The 16,160-nt window shown below is 45.5% G+C and overlaps 2 protein-coding genes across 3 annotated transcripts in view; one reads left to right on the top strand and one right to left on the bottom strand.

The window, feature by feature from the left end:
• The window catches only part of GPHR (golgi pH regulator), a 13,250-nt gene extending 6,485 nt beyond the window's left edge, over positions 1-6,765 (top strand). The window contains exons 7-9 of the mRNA XM_013323225.1: positions 5,144-5,325; positions 5,634-5,819; positions 6,270-6,765. Coding sequence (XP_013178679.1) covers positions 5,144-5,325; positions 5,634-5,819; positions 6,270-6,530 — 629 coding nt within the window. The 3' untranslated portion in view covers positions 6,531-6,765. The remainder of the gene's footprint in view (positions 1-5,143; positions 5,326-5,633; positions 5,820-6,269) is intronic.
• Positions 6,766-7,868: 1,103 nt separating this feature from the next.
• RyR (Ryanodine receptor) overlaps positions 7,869-16,160 on the bottom strand; it is a 102,837-nt gene continuing 94,545 nt past the window's right edge. For both annotated transcript variants that reach the window (XM_013323039.1, XM_013323040.1), the window contains exons 106-113: positions 16,019-16,149; positions 15,492-15,650; positions 14,852-15,059; positions 14,221-14,352; positions 13,650-13,806; positions 10,275-10,384; positions 9,861-9,963; positions 7,869-8,336 (exon numbers count right to left, since the gene is read on the bottom strand). In XM_013323039.1, coding sequence (XP_013178493.1) covers positions 8,233-8,336; positions 9,861-9,963; positions 10,275-10,384; positions 13,650-13,806; positions 14,221-14,352; positions 14,852-15,059; positions 15,492-15,650; positions 16,019-16,149 — 1,104 coding nt within the window. In that variant the 3' untranslated portion in view covers positions 7,869-8,232. The remainder of the gene's footprint in view (positions 8,337-9,860; positions 9,964-10,274; positions 10,385-13,649; positions 13,807-14,220; positions 14,353-14,851; positions 15,060-15,491; positions 15,651-16,018; positions 16,150-16,160) is intronic.

Here is a 16,160-nt window from a genome sequence, read left to right as displayed (position 1 = left end):
CGGCCCCGTCTGCGTCAGCTGCCGAGGTAGCTCCCTCGCGGGGGGGAGGCAGCCCTCAGTCGCTGGTGATGGTCTCCCCCGTGTCCATCACCAGAGGGCTATTGTGGGAGGGGGAGGGCGGCAATATACTGCCGCCTTCTCCGCCCCAATCTCCTACGTCTGATCGGGGGCGCCAGGGGATCTCCCTCGCGCTCCCGCTCCTTGGCCTCCTTCTGCGAGATGACTGACTCGCAGAAGGAGGCAACCGCTGTCCATGACCTCTCGCTTCCCAGCATGGCGCGTATGACACCGGGAAGCGAGAGGTCGCTCCCGATCGTCGCCACCAGGGTGCGGCGCTCCTCTTCGTGGGCGCAGCACACCTCTAGGGTGTGCTGCGCAGTGTCTTCATCGGCGCCGCACCCATGGCACGACGTCGTCTCCTCCCTTCCGATTCGACACAGGTACTGCCCGAAGCAGCCGTGTCCGGACAGCACCTGTGTGAGTCGGAAGGTTAAGAAGCCATGGCTCCTCCCGAGTCAGTCCGGGAGCTGCGGGCGTATGGCCTCTATAGTGCGCACGCCATATTCGGCGCACGCTAGGCCACTCGCCCACAGCTCCACGGTCGTCCGTTTCCTCCGCTCCCGGGCGCGGGCGAGCTCTTCCGGGGCAGGAAGGTCGCCCCGGGCTATCTGCTCAGCCCGCACCCAGTAGCCTTCGGCCAGCACCGCCGCCTCTATCTCCCAGGGGGGAGTGCCGGCCAGAAGGCAGGCCGCAGCATGGCCTACCGTTCGGTAGGCCCGGCATATTCGCGTCGCGATGACGCGCTGCGGCCTGCGGAGGAGGGCCCTGCTCGACGCGTCCAGGGCATCTGCCCATATCGGCGCGCCGTACAGGGCCATGCTCCTGACGACCGTGGCGTACAGCCGTCTGGCATGTACGCCCGGACCCCGCAAGTTCGGGAGGAGCCTCGATAGGGCCGAGGCCGCACCCACGAGCCTGGGGGTCAGCGTCCGGAAGTGTTCTCGGAACCGCCAACCCCCGTCGAGGACAAGGCCAAGGTACTTGATGTTACTCTTGACCCTGACCTCGTCCCCGCCGACCCGGAGTGAGGCGCCCGCAGGGACCCTCCACCTCGGCCCTTTAAAACAAAGGGCCTCGGTCTTGTTGAGGGCCACTCGGAGATCGAGCGCCTCAATCCTCCGGGTCACTAGAGTGGCTCCGGCCTCAGCCCTCCTTTTGACGCGCCTCCAGGTGCTGTCCCGGACGGCTACCAGCGTGTCATCTGCGTAGCAGATGACAGCCATCTGGGGCAGCACCTCTCCGCGGATGGCCCAGTCATACCCGATGTTCCATAACAGGGGTCCAAGTACGGACCCCTGCGGAACACCGGAGGCCATCCGCCTTTCCTCTTTGCCCGTGCTCCCCATGTAGGACACTACCCGATCTTGTAGGTAGGGTCCTACGACTCTCCGCAGGTAGGGGGGCACTCCGTGATATCGGAGTGCCTCCCCTATGACCTCGAAGGGGAGGGAGCCGAAGGCATTGGCGATGTCTAGAGACACCGCCACAGCCCCCTGCCTCCCTGGGCCGCTTCCTCCGAGAACTTCTTCAGGGCGGTCAGGGCATCCAGCGTGGATCGCCCCGACCGGAACCCGAATTGGTTCCCGGAGAGGGTCTCCACCCCCTCCTCCACTCTCCACCACCTCGTGCGGCGGGCCAGGGCGGTACTCGCGAACGACAAATCCACGATGGACCCACCCTGACTCCGCACGCACGTCTGGACCGTCCCTCTGTTCAGGAGGACGAGTCCCGTGGACACCGCCAAATCCGCCAGCGTCTCACCCCTGAGGTTTGTCACCGGAGAACCCCACGCACTAGATTTGGCGTTGAAGTCTCCGGCGACCACCAAAGGGGTGGGGTGCACATCGGCCACAAGAGCGCCGACTTCGGCGAGCATCCGCTCGAAGTCGGCAAAGCTCTGGCTCGGTGCGAAGTACGCCCCGGTCACTGCAACGCCGCCCAGCGACGCTAGGACCCAGCCGCGACCCTTCGTTATACTGTCGAAGGGTGCGGGGCCCGTGCGCCGCCAGGCGACGATAGCCACCGAGTCGCCCTGATCACCCGCCCAGTCGTCGCGTGGGCGGACGTAGTACGGCTCGGCGACTATGGCTACGTCGATCTTCCACTGCGCCGCGGTCTGGATCAGAAGATCCTGTGCCGCGACACAGTGGTTGACGTTCGCCTGCAGGATCGAGACACTTTTGGCCATTATTGTTGGGCGGTGTCCATAGCCTCCACCTCGGCGGCTGCCGTAGACGACGAGGGGGGGGGGGTCCAGCTCCGCCTGTCTTCTTCTTGCCGCCTTTATTTGGAGGCCGGTTCATCGCCGGACACTTTTTGTGTCCCAGTTGATGACCGGCCTCCACGCCCTCCGACACGCAAATTGCGCAGGAGGGCTCCGCCACGCACGTCGCGGCCTTGTGGCCCGGCTGGCCACACCGGAAGCACAGCGCGCTGCGGTCGGTGCCGCAGTCGCACTGCACTCCCAGGTGGCCCGGGACCACGCAGCGGTAGCACCGCTGCGGCCGCGCCTCGAGGAGGGTTGCCCTGACCGTCGATCAACCGACTGTGAAACGGCCGGCGACGACGATCTTTTTGGCCGCCATGACCGGGCACTTCACCCAGACAGTGCCCTGGCGGCCAGGTGGGCGGTTGATAACGCCCACCTTTACTCCACTCTCAGGGCGACCCCCCACCTTCGCCACTTGCGCCGCTACCGCCTGGCTGGTGGCCGCATCTCCCAGGCCAGAGATACGCATTTCTGCGCAGAGCTCCGGCCGGGAGACGCGGGCGACGTCTCCTATCATCGCCCGCAGCTTGGCCGCCAGTTCGTCGGCCTTATGGCCCTTGTTGGCGCCAGCCACCTCCAAGACTCGACCGCCGGTTCGCGCCGTGCGGAACCGGAGGCCCTCGATGCCCAGGTCCACAGACTTCTCGGTCCTGTCCATGACGGCCTCGTAGGTCGTCATGGACCCCTCTGGCAGCGTAACGACGACTGCGGCCGATTTCGGGGCACGCAGTCGCCGTCGGGGGGCCCTCTTCCTCTTCTTCTTGGAGGCGGCAGGCGCCGCGGGGGCAGGGGCCGTCGGCTTTGGGGCCTTAGCCTTGCGCGCCACCACACTCCAGCCCTCATCAGGTTGGGAGGTGGGAGGCGCCGGCTGTGGCTTGCGTGCGGCCTCGGCCTCAAGGGCCTCCAGGCTCTTCTTGCCCTTCCCCTTCCCCTTTTTCGCTGCCGCGGCGTACGTCGCAGCGGGAGCAGGGGTCGGGGCGGGCATCGGCTGTACGGCAGGGGCAGGTGCAACGCACTCCGTTTCGAGCTGGGCGTCGGGCGCTCTTGCGGCGCGGGCGGCGTTGCGCACGTCCGCCGCCGGCGGAGGGCGCAGCCTTAGCTCGGGCAGCAGGCGGTCACCGATGCCCGCGATCCGGGAGTCGACCATGAACATGATCTCCTCCCGAGTCATCTGCGGGGGGGCAGCCGCCTGCCGCTTCACCGCCTCCAGCTCCGCCCTCATCACGGCCAGCTCGGCCTACAGGTGGACGACCTCTTGCGTCTCGGTGCGGGCTCGGAGTGCCCGCACCGCATCGCCGATGGCCGACATCGCCTCGCGGACTCTGGCCACGAGCTGGCACTTCATCTTGGCCGATTTCTTGGCGACGCTGGCAATAACGTCCAGCGCCGCCTCGACCGTGCCAGCGAGGTCCTCGGCGGAGCGCTCACCGGATGCCGCTTCTCCGGGACCCTCGAGCATCGCCGCCTGGGCCCGGGTATGCAGCACCCGGCTTCTCTCCGCGGCCCCATGCCGCCAGCTCCGCCTCCGCCTGTAGCTCGAGCTCGCGCTCCCGCTGGGCGTTTAATTCCGCCTTAGCCCTCGCGAGGCCGGTGTACTCACCCGTGGTCATGGGGCGTCCGCGTCCCCTCTTTCGCGGCGCCTGTTTTGGCGTAAGCGATCGCTTACGCCAAAACCTGCTGGGTAGGGAGCGCGACCTAAAGCGCATGCCCCCGTCTCCGCTCACCTCTAGAGAGGTGCAGCTGCCACTGTCCCACTCCGGGCCTGGCAGCTGCCTCTCCAGAACCATGGGTGAGTCGCACCGAGAGAGTGAAACTCGCAACTCCCGGCTGGCCACACCCGAGGCCCTGCTCCCTCCTTGGACTACTGCCTCATCGATATGCTGATTAGTTGTCCTTTCGCCGTTGCCATGGTCATTTTGTTGTGTATTTGTGTTTTCCATAGTAGATCCCACGAGTATGGGGGAAGTGGTGGTTCCAGCCGGCAGAGCCCCCTGTGCCGACCTAAACGTACATACTGTGGAGGTCCGCCGGTATCCACAGGTTGTAACGACTTCGCTGTCGGGTTTTTATTGACTGATCCTTGTCTTGGGCCGGCAAATTAAGGCAAGCCCCCTGTCCCGGTCGCAACGACGCTAGACGTGACAACGACACGCTACGACCGAGACAGGTTCCCCGACGTTGTCCCGAGGGACATTCCCCTGAGTGCGGGTTAGCGCACCCAAGGGAATCGCCGCGCCGCGGAATACTTCCGCCAGACCTGCGTCCGAAAACCGCTGTCCAACAGGACCGACACCAGGGAGGTATCCACTCCCCTGCCGACTTAGCCGGCGACGACGCCGGTCTGCACCAGCTCACAAATCGACTCTGAAAACAGAGCCAGACTGTGTACTGGGCAGAACCGGCAACCCGCGTGGTGCTCAAAGAGCTCCACGCCGCGGACCTTGAAGGTCCGCCATACCACGACCCCTCACACTGGTCAGCTGGCCGGATATTGGTCAGCGACAGATGACTTCCCTTCCTCCGTAGAGAAAAAGGAACACATCTGCCGCCGTCCAGGGTGCACCAGGTCAACCGCTTCCATTCCCCCGGGACTTGTCCCAATCCAAGCGGCGACTCATCGTGGAGGTTTCCGGCCCTCGCACCCCTAGATAGCAAGATTGCTATTCTAATCGATGTGCCAACTTGAGCGTTGGCTACTATACAGACCATAGACAAGTAGGGTTGCCACATATGGCAATTAAAGTAAAAAAATTAAGAATATTTTTAAGGCGACTTTTGGACAACCTTTTATTGTGTTATTTTCATTGTATCTAGACATAACTCAGCTTCGTCAAGAGATATCAGGTTTGGAAGAGTTGAGTCGTCAGCTGTTCCTGGAGGCGCACGACGCGCGCACGATGCGCGAGAAGATCGAGTGGTCCAATACATTTCAGGGGAAGTACTTTAACTTCCTAGGATATTTCTTCTCCCTATATTGTGTCTGGAAGATATTTATTGTGAGTTTTTTTTTACATTTTTTCAGCTAATTTTTGTTTAATTTAAACTTTGTTAAGGACCTTTGGGACATTTTTCATAAACTAATCATGTTTTTATAATGCTTATTTTAAATTTGATTTCTTGTTAAAATGTACTATAAATTTGCGCATTGCTTTATTGAAAGTAGTATAATATTTTTTGATGCGCGCATATTCTATTTTTGCGCCGAACTAATCATTTTTAATTTAATTACTGTCTCACTCAAAGACGGTTAATGGTAACCCTTAGTGTAGAATCTATTTAAATGAGTAAGTTTTGTTGGTGTCAGTCAACAATCAACATAGTGTTCGACCGCGTGGGCAAGAAGGACCCGGTGACGCGCGGGCTGGAGCTGCTGGTGCACTGGCTGGGGCTGCGTCTTGACGTCGCCTTCTGGTCCCAGCACGTCTCCTTCCTGCTCGTTGGCTGCATCGTCCTCACCAGCATCAGGGGCCTGCTGCTTACGCTCACTAAGGTGAGGACATATTTTTGACAGTATGACGTCATAGCCTTTAAATAAAAAATTCGGTGAAATTACGAAGTAGGTTTTTAAAGTATTTTTTTTAAATTTTAAAACATAATTTTTAAACTTTTTTGTACCTTTTTGTGTTTTATTGTCTGTACTTTTTTATTGATATTTGACAGATCGAGGTTATTGAACCGCATATTCTTAGTTCAATTCCAAAATCAAAAAAACGTATGCTTCAAAGTCGGTTTTAAGTATAGTTTAAATATTATTAGTGAACTAGGTGCGCCCGCGACTCTGTCTGTATGTTTTCTTCCAGACTACATTGTATACTTGTGCCAAATTTTATCGAGATTCGTGCAGCTGTTCCGAAGATACCTTTAAATAAATATCCATCTATACAACCATCTAAACATTTGCATTTATAATATTAAAAAAAAAAAATAATATTCTTTTCAGTTCTTCTACAAAATATCGTCATCAAAATCATCAAATATAATAGTTCTAATACTGGCACAGATAATGGGTATGTATTTTTGTTCGTCTGTTTTATTAATGAGAATGAATATGCCTCCTGAATACAGAATAATAATAACACAAGTCCTCGGAGATTTACAATTTAATTTCTACCACAGATGGTTTGATGTTATATTTCTTGTGAGTGCATTAACTAGCATTTTTACTCTGTACCTTGCCCATAAACAACCGTCTGTCAGCTAGGGGTGTGACGTGACGTTGTCAACGTCACACCTTGACAGTGTAGACTGTCAGTGAAAGTTATAAATAAGGAAATTGTGTTTATCTGTGATGTGTCGTGGAAACTAAAGTGGAAAAGTAAAGTTAAAATGCAACGAAGATTGAATGGAAGATAAGAAAAGAAGACTTTTTGTTTTATGTAAAAAATAATTATTTTAAAGCTTTTACTATGTCTCTTTTTATTATTTTATATGTATAATACTTGTAGACAAGATTTCAACGATTTGTTTATTTTTAAATTCAGAATAATTAACAATTTTATAAAATAAATTGTGATGGCTCACATCAATGTCAATGTCAAAAAGTGTCACAAGATCCTTGTTGTATCTGACATGTGATTTTTTCTTTTGTTTTTTTTGTGTCCAAGTAGGTTTTATATATTTTGAAGAACCGCTGATAACTATGCATTTGTCGGGGCCAGTGGGATTAGGCAAAGTGCATTCGCTTCTAAATCACAGCGAACTTCAAAAATGTATAGAACTGACAGTAACTTTCGATAAGTCAAGTGATTGTCGCGCCTCAGTTCTATACATTTCTGAAGTTCGATATGGAATCGCTTCGAAGCGAATATACTTTGTCTAACCCCGCAGATATCCTTGTTATTAATTAGCTATCTTGTAAATAAGCTGTCGCTCTACATTCGCTGCGAAGCGATTCTATAACAAATTTTAAAAATGTATAAGAACTGAGGCGCGACAATCACGTGACTTATCGAAAGATACTGGTCAGTTCTATACATTTCTGAAGTTCGATATGGAATCGCTTCGAAGCGAATATACTTTGTCTAACCCCGCAGATATCCTTGTTATTAATTAGCTATCTTGTAAATAAGCTGTCGCTCTACATTCGCTGCGAAGCGATTCTATAACAAATTTTAAAAATGTATAAGAACTGAGGCGCGACAATCACGTGACTTATCGAAAGATACTGGTCAGTTCTATACATTTGTGAAGTACGTTATAGAATCGCTTCGAAGCGAATGCACTTTGCATAATCCCGCTGTATCTTTCGAATTATTAAGTTCTGAAAAGGTTTAAAAAAAAACTTGTAATCATTTAATTGAAAAAATTTATTTAATTAACAAATTTTATTTATCGTTTACAAACTATTGAAAGAAAGTTAAGATGTAAAAATGTACTGGAAAGGCCACCTTAAAATAATTTTACTCTAACAATAAAATATTATTTATTAAAAGAATTTGAACATGAATTTTGCAAACAATTTAGTAAAATGTATATTCATATTTTATTTTTTTAATTAGTTTGAAAATATCAACATGAAATATAGATTTTAAAACTTTCCCGCTAATTTTTTTGTAATTGATATATGAAAATATGACTTAATTTCTTAACAATAAGGTTAATATTTCTTTAGTAACGATTGACTTGTGTTTTCTTTTGAGCAATGCAACAAATAAAAGCATTTGAACAACAATATTACAGATTGTAAATTTACAATGGTAACGATTTCTTAAACAATAAAACACGGGCCTTTAAATTTTTTTTATTTTAAAATTTCACGAAACAACTAAACTCGTTTTTTCAGTATAATTTGTGATTTTAAAAATTAATCCGAGTTTATTTGCTCGTGAAATTCCACTGCCGATACTTCATTTTGATAATATTCCTAAAGGCTTGTTCATCTTTTATTTTAAACCTTCCTTGGTCTACTCTCCCATAACATCTTCATACTGTTTCCTGAAGCAGTCACCGACAGGGAAGAAGTCCCAGCATCTCTGTGTGTACATGTTCCATACATACGTCTCTTGACCTAAGCAAAAATATAAAAAAAATAGGTAAATTAATTGATGAAAATATCGTAATGGCCGCCATGTGTGGAAGGCGACGTGCCTTTGCTTACTTACGCATGATTTACAATAATGCCAGTGCAGTAATATGCTTGCGAAATAGTCCATCCCAGGTCCAGTATTACTGTCCCTACTGTACTGGAATAATGTAAACCAGGCATAACTGTAGCATTTAGAGTCGTCATTTGGTCTCCAAGGGTCTCCACTTAGTCACTAAGGGTCTCCCAAAAGGGGTTTTTTTTTGGTGCGGCGCTACGCCGCCCTCTCGTTCCCCTAACATGGCGATCAGGGACTTTGGGATGCAAGAGTCTTTATTACTTTATTAAAAAATTTAAAAAACCAATTAATTACAAAGTTTCTTAAAACTATTTACAACTGCTTTTTTTTTTTTTAAATAATATACAAAATACAACTTAAATAAAATTACAATTAAAATACCTATTATGCAAATTACAATTTCGAATTAAATTACAATAAAATCCAATCTAAATTACAAATTAAAATTCAAATTATAATACAAATAAGATCTAAGCTAAATATAATATGTACAAGTTAAATAACAATATACAAATAAAATTTTCAAATTAAAATTCAAATAAAATTTTAGATTAAATACGAGTAAAACTTTAGTAAAATGAATAACGTACAAATTAAAATTTTAAAACAAATAAATAATAAAACAAATAAAATTAAAACATTTATCACAGCTCAGACCTTATTTCTATTTATCACTACTTTGGCCAAGGATCGGCAGTACTCTACGAAGTGTCCACGTGTCTTTTTGTTACTTATCAAATTGTTCAAATTTTTCTCCTCCACTTTCTCTTTCAATTTAATTTCAATTTTAGCTCTTTTCGCTGCGAACACCGGACACTCCGTGAGCACGTGCAGCACGGATTCACCCCGTGCTGGATCACACACGCAAGAGGGGTTCTCCTTGCACTTGAATTTGTACAAGTATTCTGAGAACCCCCCGTGACCAGTTAAAACTTGAACCAGCACGGGGTCCAACTCAAGGCTCCGGATTGTAGGGTAGGCTGCTACGGCGTCGGGGAAGAAGAGCTTCGTCGTTGAGGCCGTGACTCCTTCCATATAACGCCTGTTCCATTTGTCAAGCGCATCCAGACGAATCTGTCGTTTGACAAATGAAACAGGGAAGGGTCTCCGCTTAGTCACTTAGGGTCTCCGCTTAGTCATTAAGGGTCTCCGCTTAGTCCCTAAGGGTCTCCGCTTAGTCACTTAGGGTCTCCGCTTAGTCATTAAGGGTCTCCGCTTAGTCCCTAAGGGTCTCCGCTTAGTCACTAAGGGTCACCACTTAGTCACTAAGGGTCTCCGCTTAGTCACTAAGGGTCTCCACTTGGTCACTAAGGGTCTCCACTTGGTCACTAAGGGTCTCCACTTGGTCGCTAAGGGTCTCCAGTTAGTCACTAAGGGTCTCCACTTAGTCACTAAGGGTCTCCAGTTAGTCACTAAGGGTCTCTACTTACCCGTGTACTCAGTGTCGGGCTTGTTGATGAGATGCATGACAAAGAACATGTAGTTTGCCAGATTGTGCTCGCGCTGCACGTGCGTGTCGAACCCGTGCGGCACCTGCACTCACAAATTATATTAAACTTCTACTTACATGTGTGAAAAAAAATTAGCCTATGTTTCTTTCAGACTATGTTCTACATCTATAATAAATCTCATCCAGATCCATGCAGATATTTTCTTTCTGTGCATCCTCTCCTCCGTCGATTAAAGGTAGGCAACGCATATGCAATTGCGTATGTCTATGGGCAACGGTCACTTCACTATTTCAGCGATTTCAAGTAGCCGCTCGCTCGTTTGCCACCTTATGATATAAAAAATGCAGCCGTTCTTTAGTCTAAGATTTATAACATAAGTAAGAAGTAAGTTACCTTATCAAAGTAATCCTTGTTGATGCCGCATATAAAGCAGTTGGACTCCATGTCCTCCTTCACAGACTCCAGCTGGTCACGCAACTCTCCGAATGCGTCAATAATCAAACCTGCAAGTACAGACATAAAAGGTACAGTCAGCGTCATATAGATCGTAACAGACAAGATATGCAAATATATAGGTACATCAAAAGTAATCAATTATATCGGTACAACAAAAGTCCTCAAAATAATAGATACATTCACCCTGCTCAAATACATCGGTACATACACAGCGTCAAATATATGAGTACATGCAAGATGCTCATAAATATCGTAGCAGCCACAGCGTCATAAGTAACGAAGCAGTCAAGGTGCGCAAAAATATCGGTACATTTGACAAAATTGAACTCTATCTGTATATACTTGGGATACAATTTGGAATAAACTACTTCTGTTACATTCATTTGACACTTTGCATCAAACCATTTTTCAAAATTTACTAAAAGTGTTCGACGCGGATGACAGATATCAGGTAGATAAAACCAACAACATCTCGGTTTTATTATTAGGCAATGTAAGAATTTTGAAAATGCGCTGGTAATAAAAGTTTTATATAACGCATTAGTTAGGAGTCGTCTAGAAACGAGTAGTTCCATTTGGAGTCCCCATGAAAAAAAATATAGTCTGATGGTAGAAAGAATTCAAAATAAGTTTACGCGGTTCCTGTATTACAAACAGTACGGAGTTTATCCTTGCTTCCCGTTAATGTACCCGAGTTTATTTGTGAATGGCATGGTCGGATACAGCACGTTGCGAGTGCGTAGGGACGTGGCCCTCGTGCGCGGCGTATGGCGCGTCCTGCGCGGCGCGGTGTGCCAGCCAGCCGTGCTTGCAGCGCTGCGGCTGCGTGTCCCTGACTGCGTGGTTCAGGTGCGCCGCCGCCCGCCATTGTTTCTCGAGCCCACCGCTAGGACGAAGTTATTGGAAAATGCTTCTATAGTGCGGGCTATACGGCTTCTCAATATCATATCTAGAGATATAGATTTATTTAGTTGCAGCGAGTCGAAATTCACAGAGGCTGCGTACAGATGTGTGGAAGACGTTTGAATATTGATGTTTAGTTACGCGTTTATATATTCTTGCACTGTATTATATGTATTTTTTTTTTCCTTTTTATTTATCATTGTTATATGTTATTTACTGTTATTATAAAATATGTTATCGTGTAAACTGTTATGTAAAGTGTGTATAGTGTCAAATTGGTTGTATACTGTAATGATGCTATGCAGTTTTTAAATAAATAAATAAAAAATAAAATAAACATCAAATTTAAGTTTGTCATCATATATGCTAGTTTGGTCTCGTGGCCTTACCGTTCGCCGCCGTTGGTATGTAAGGTCGGCGGTTCAAATCCCAAGCCACTATTTTTTATTGATATTTAAACTTTTTAATTTTAATATCGAAGCACATGTAATTAAACTCTATCGCCGTAGTTATTAGGTACTTTTTGATATTACCTTGGACTAATGAGTTTGACCGTTAAAGTACTTTTCTATTTCAAACAAAAATGAAGGAGATAAAGCGATGCTATTGGCATGTAATTTGTTTATTACTCATGTTTGTTAAACTTGTACCGGTAAAAATATCACGTTACCTTTTACTGATACTGATTATATTTAAGAAACAAAGAAAAAAAACTGAATGTCAATATCCAAACTACATCAAATTTTTGGTCGATTGCAATAAACATTCCAGTGTGCGTGGGCGCGCACACATATGTAGATAACACTTGAACGTATAGTTTCCGCGCGTACCATTCATAAAACCCGCAATGACAATCCACGCTCCGCCCACTCACTTCACCCGCGATGGTCTGACCTAATTGTTGTTAACTTTATTTAAATTTCTTTCTACCCGACATCATCAACCTGCCCTTATCCCTATCGAGGGTCGGCACAGCATGTACTACTCCTCCATACATCTCTATCAGCCGTCATATCCGAGTCTACCCCCTTCTTCCGCATATCCTCTTTCACACAGTCATTCCATACTTTTTTTGGTCTGATTCTACCCTTGTAGCCATCCACATTCAATCTCATTACTTTTTTGCTTATATCATCATCATCCCTCCTCATAACATGTCCAAACCACGCTAATCTTTTACTCCTCAATTTCTCGATCACTGGCGCTACTTTCAAACTTCCTCTAATATACACATTTTTAACTTTATCCATCCTTGTCACACCACACATCCATCTTAGCATACGCATTTCAGCTACATGCAATCTTCTTTCATCCGAAACCTTGGTGGCCCAACATTCAGATCCGTACAATACGACAGGTCTTACGATGGACTTGTAGATCTGTCCCTTAAGTAAATTTCTTTCTACCCGACAGCGAAAATTATAAAAAAAAATTGTCGAGCAAAATTTTACATTACCAAATTTTTACTGGTTATGAAAAAATAACCCCGTGATTGATAAAATGAAAAAAAGTAGCCTGAGATTCGAACCGGTAAACTTACATATTACGGCAAACATACTAGAATACTGCGCCAAACTAGTATTATATATATATTGTGACAAGGCAAAATTTGATATTAGTTAATACGTATCTGTCATATTCGGCGTGACAAACTTTTATATTTAAGCGTTATGACAGGAGAAGAAAAATATTGGGTTGCCCAGTAAGTTCGTGCCGCTTTATAAGGAAAATTGAAACCCTGTTCTCTTAAATTTTTGGAAATGTTTTTAAATTATATTGGTACGACTCTATACCTAAAACGCCTTTTATTATTGGATAAAATTTTATAAATTAGTTTTTATCTCAACCAATGAAATGAAATTATTCACAATATAGAAATTTTTGCGACGTTTGATAATGGTGGAAATCCGAAAATGAATCCACTTCAGCTACAGTATATTGTAAGCTTCCTATCGAAAATCAGAACGAACTTTCCGGACAACCTATAATGTTAATACAAAGTGTCAAATGAATGTAACAGAAGTAGTTTATTCCAAATTGTATCACAAGTATATAGAGATAGAGTTCGATTTTGTCAAATGTACCGATATTTTTGCGCACCTTGACTGCTTCGTTACTTATGACGCTATGGCTGCTACGATATTTATGAGCATCTTGCATGTACTCATATAAAGAAAAGGATGGAGGTATTAAGGGAGAAGGAAGGAGGAGAAGGAGAGTATATATATATATATAAGGGAAAAAGACGTCTCTCTTTGCAACCTTTCTTTGGTTATAGGAAACGTATCTTTAATTGCTGCAGCAACTTCGCTATTATTGCGAATTCAGATGGCCGCTTGGTCATTTGCCTCCTTATGCTATAAATCTAAGACCTGTCCTATCAGCAGAATTCCAACAGAGGGTACTGACCCTGAAGAATGGCCAGCAGAATGACAATGATGAAAAAGAAGAATGAGATATCGAAGATGATGCGGTAGACTTCTCCGTCGTCGCCGTCGGGAGGCTCGAGCTCGTCACCGATGCCGCCGCCAGCGCGCACACCCTTGTACAGGTTGAACACGAAGCACTGCAACACCACAGACAGACAGTCAGATTATATACGTCAAATCTGGATAATCGAGAAACTTCGAGAAGGAAAAACCATCCAGACCCAACGAACGATTTCCACAAGCGAGAAACTCGGTAAAGAGAGAAGTTTTGTTAGAGAAAAGTAATTTACAAGTGATCTATATTACGATAATATAATATGACTCCGTCCGCGCGAAATAAAAAAAAACATAATTAGTAGCCTATATGTTCTTCCAGACTATGTTCTATATGTATTTCATCAATACATTGAGCCATTCCGGAGATAGTTTCTAACATCCATCCATCTAAACATTTTTAATATTAGTAAGATAAAGAAGAAAGATTTGATTTTTTATTTATTTCCATTGAATAGGCTTCCTGTGAGGATTTAAACTATTGAAGTATTACTAACGGTGAGCATATCATGGCAGTTCCTGTTGACCTCGTCGTCCTCCTCCTGCACGTAGAACTTGCGGAAGAAGTTGAAGGCGATCACAGTGTAGATGTACACGATTATCGTCAGCAGCATCACTGTCAGCACCAACTGCAACAATATACCAACATCATCAACATGACCTTATTCCTACAGAGGGTCGGCATATGTACTCCTCCATACATCTCTATCACCTGTCATATCTGAATCTACTCCCTTCTTACGCATATCTTTCACACAATCCATCCATACTTTCTTTGGTCTTTCTCTACCTTTGTATCCATCCACATTCAATAAATTACTTTTTTATATGTAATTATATCTTTCTCAATTTCTTTATCAAAAATGCAAAAATACACCAACATTAATAAGATTAATTATGTTCCACGTCACCTAATCTTAGTTCCCTTGCCTTCCTAATCTTTTCTTATAAGAAAAGAATGGGGAAATGCACTTGACGGAGGCGAGGCGTAGAAAAGGGGAATATCTCTTTAACTTGATCTCTTCCTGATTGAAAGTAATCGACGCATCTACAATTATGTCTTATTTATTCGATTACGATTATTCCTAGAATACAAACCAATGTAAAATAATTTCTGGAACACCTCACCTGCTTTCCATTATGCGTGACGGACTGCAAGATGGTCCTCAATGTCTTAAAGCCGACAGCAACATCCAGCAGATGTGCGGCGAAGAAGAAGTTGTTGAAGTTGCCCATGACGGAGAAGCTGAAATACCACAGCGAGTAGAGGAAGGAATTGTCGGTGATGGTGACACCCGCCTTCCACACCTGGTAGCGCCAGTCGATGTTAATTATGCTGAAAAATAATATCAATTTAATTAAATGCAAAAAAATTAGTCGATTAAAAAGAAGTTAGTCGACTAAAAAGAAGTTAGTCGACTAGAAAGAAGTTAGTCGACTAAAAAGAAGTTAGTCGACTAGAAAGAAGTTAGTCGACTAAAAAGAAGTTAGTCGACTAAAAAGAAGTTAGTCGACTAGAAAGAAGTTAGTGATCTAAAAAGAAGTTAGTCGACTAAAAAAAGTTAGTCGACTAGAAAGAAGTTAGTCGTGCTTTCTGATGTTAGTTGATTTGAAAGAAATGAAATCGTAAATAGAACTACTATTTACGATTTCATTTCTTGTTCTTCTCGTGTTGTGATTATTGAATAAGATGAATTCTAATTTTATGAGGGCACTTTAGTTAATCAACCTTAAGATAAAAATATAACAAGAGCTTTGCTGTACGTACTAGTGCAGGAAGCCCTTGCTGCCTTCATCCTCTTGCGCGGAGAAGGAGGTCTTCTCCATGCCCAACATATTGGAGATGGAGTCGAAGTCATACGTCTCAGAATACTTGGCGCGTACTTTCTTCTTCACGAACTTGTCCCAGTAGTTCACTGGGAACGATCTGAAACACGTTTTTTTAAAGGAAATAACATAAAATATAGCTCGGGTCAATTTTTGATTTATTTGAATATATAAAATATGATTTTTCATTGGATACAAATGAGTTAAATTAATCAAGGGTTCTTAAAGTAGGAACTGCTTCGCTTCAACTGCCTATCATTCATGGCGACCACAACTATGGATACCTTTCCCTTCCTTGAAAATGGATTTGACAGAGGAGAGGATGCATTTGCAATTGCGAATATCCATGGGCAGCTGTCGCTTAGCTTGGCCGCTTGCTAGTTTGCCTTACGATATAAATTATAAATCGTTGTATATGGTTTAAGGTTTTGATTGGATTTCCGTATAGCGTAGATATTAGTTACGTACTTAGCAGATATAACGAGCTTGTCCCAGTGACTCTTGAGGTCGTCATCATCCGGCTGCTCGGCGATGTACAATCCGTCAAACTCCAGCTTGCGAGCTATCTCCTTCTCACGTTTGAAGATCGCTAGAGGCACCTTAAGAACAA

This window comes from Papilio xuthus, unplaced genomic scaffold, assembly GCF_000836235.2.
Source record: "Papilio xuthus unplaced genomic scaffold, Pxut_1.1 DF825783.1, whole genome shotgun sequence".
In the NCBI taxonomy this organism is placed as follows: Eukaryota; Metazoa; Arthropoda; class Insecta; order Lepidoptera; family Papilionidae; genus Papilio; species Papilio xuthus.
Note: the sequence above shows the minus strand (reverse complement) of the source record. Positions and strands in the feature narration are given on the sequence as shown.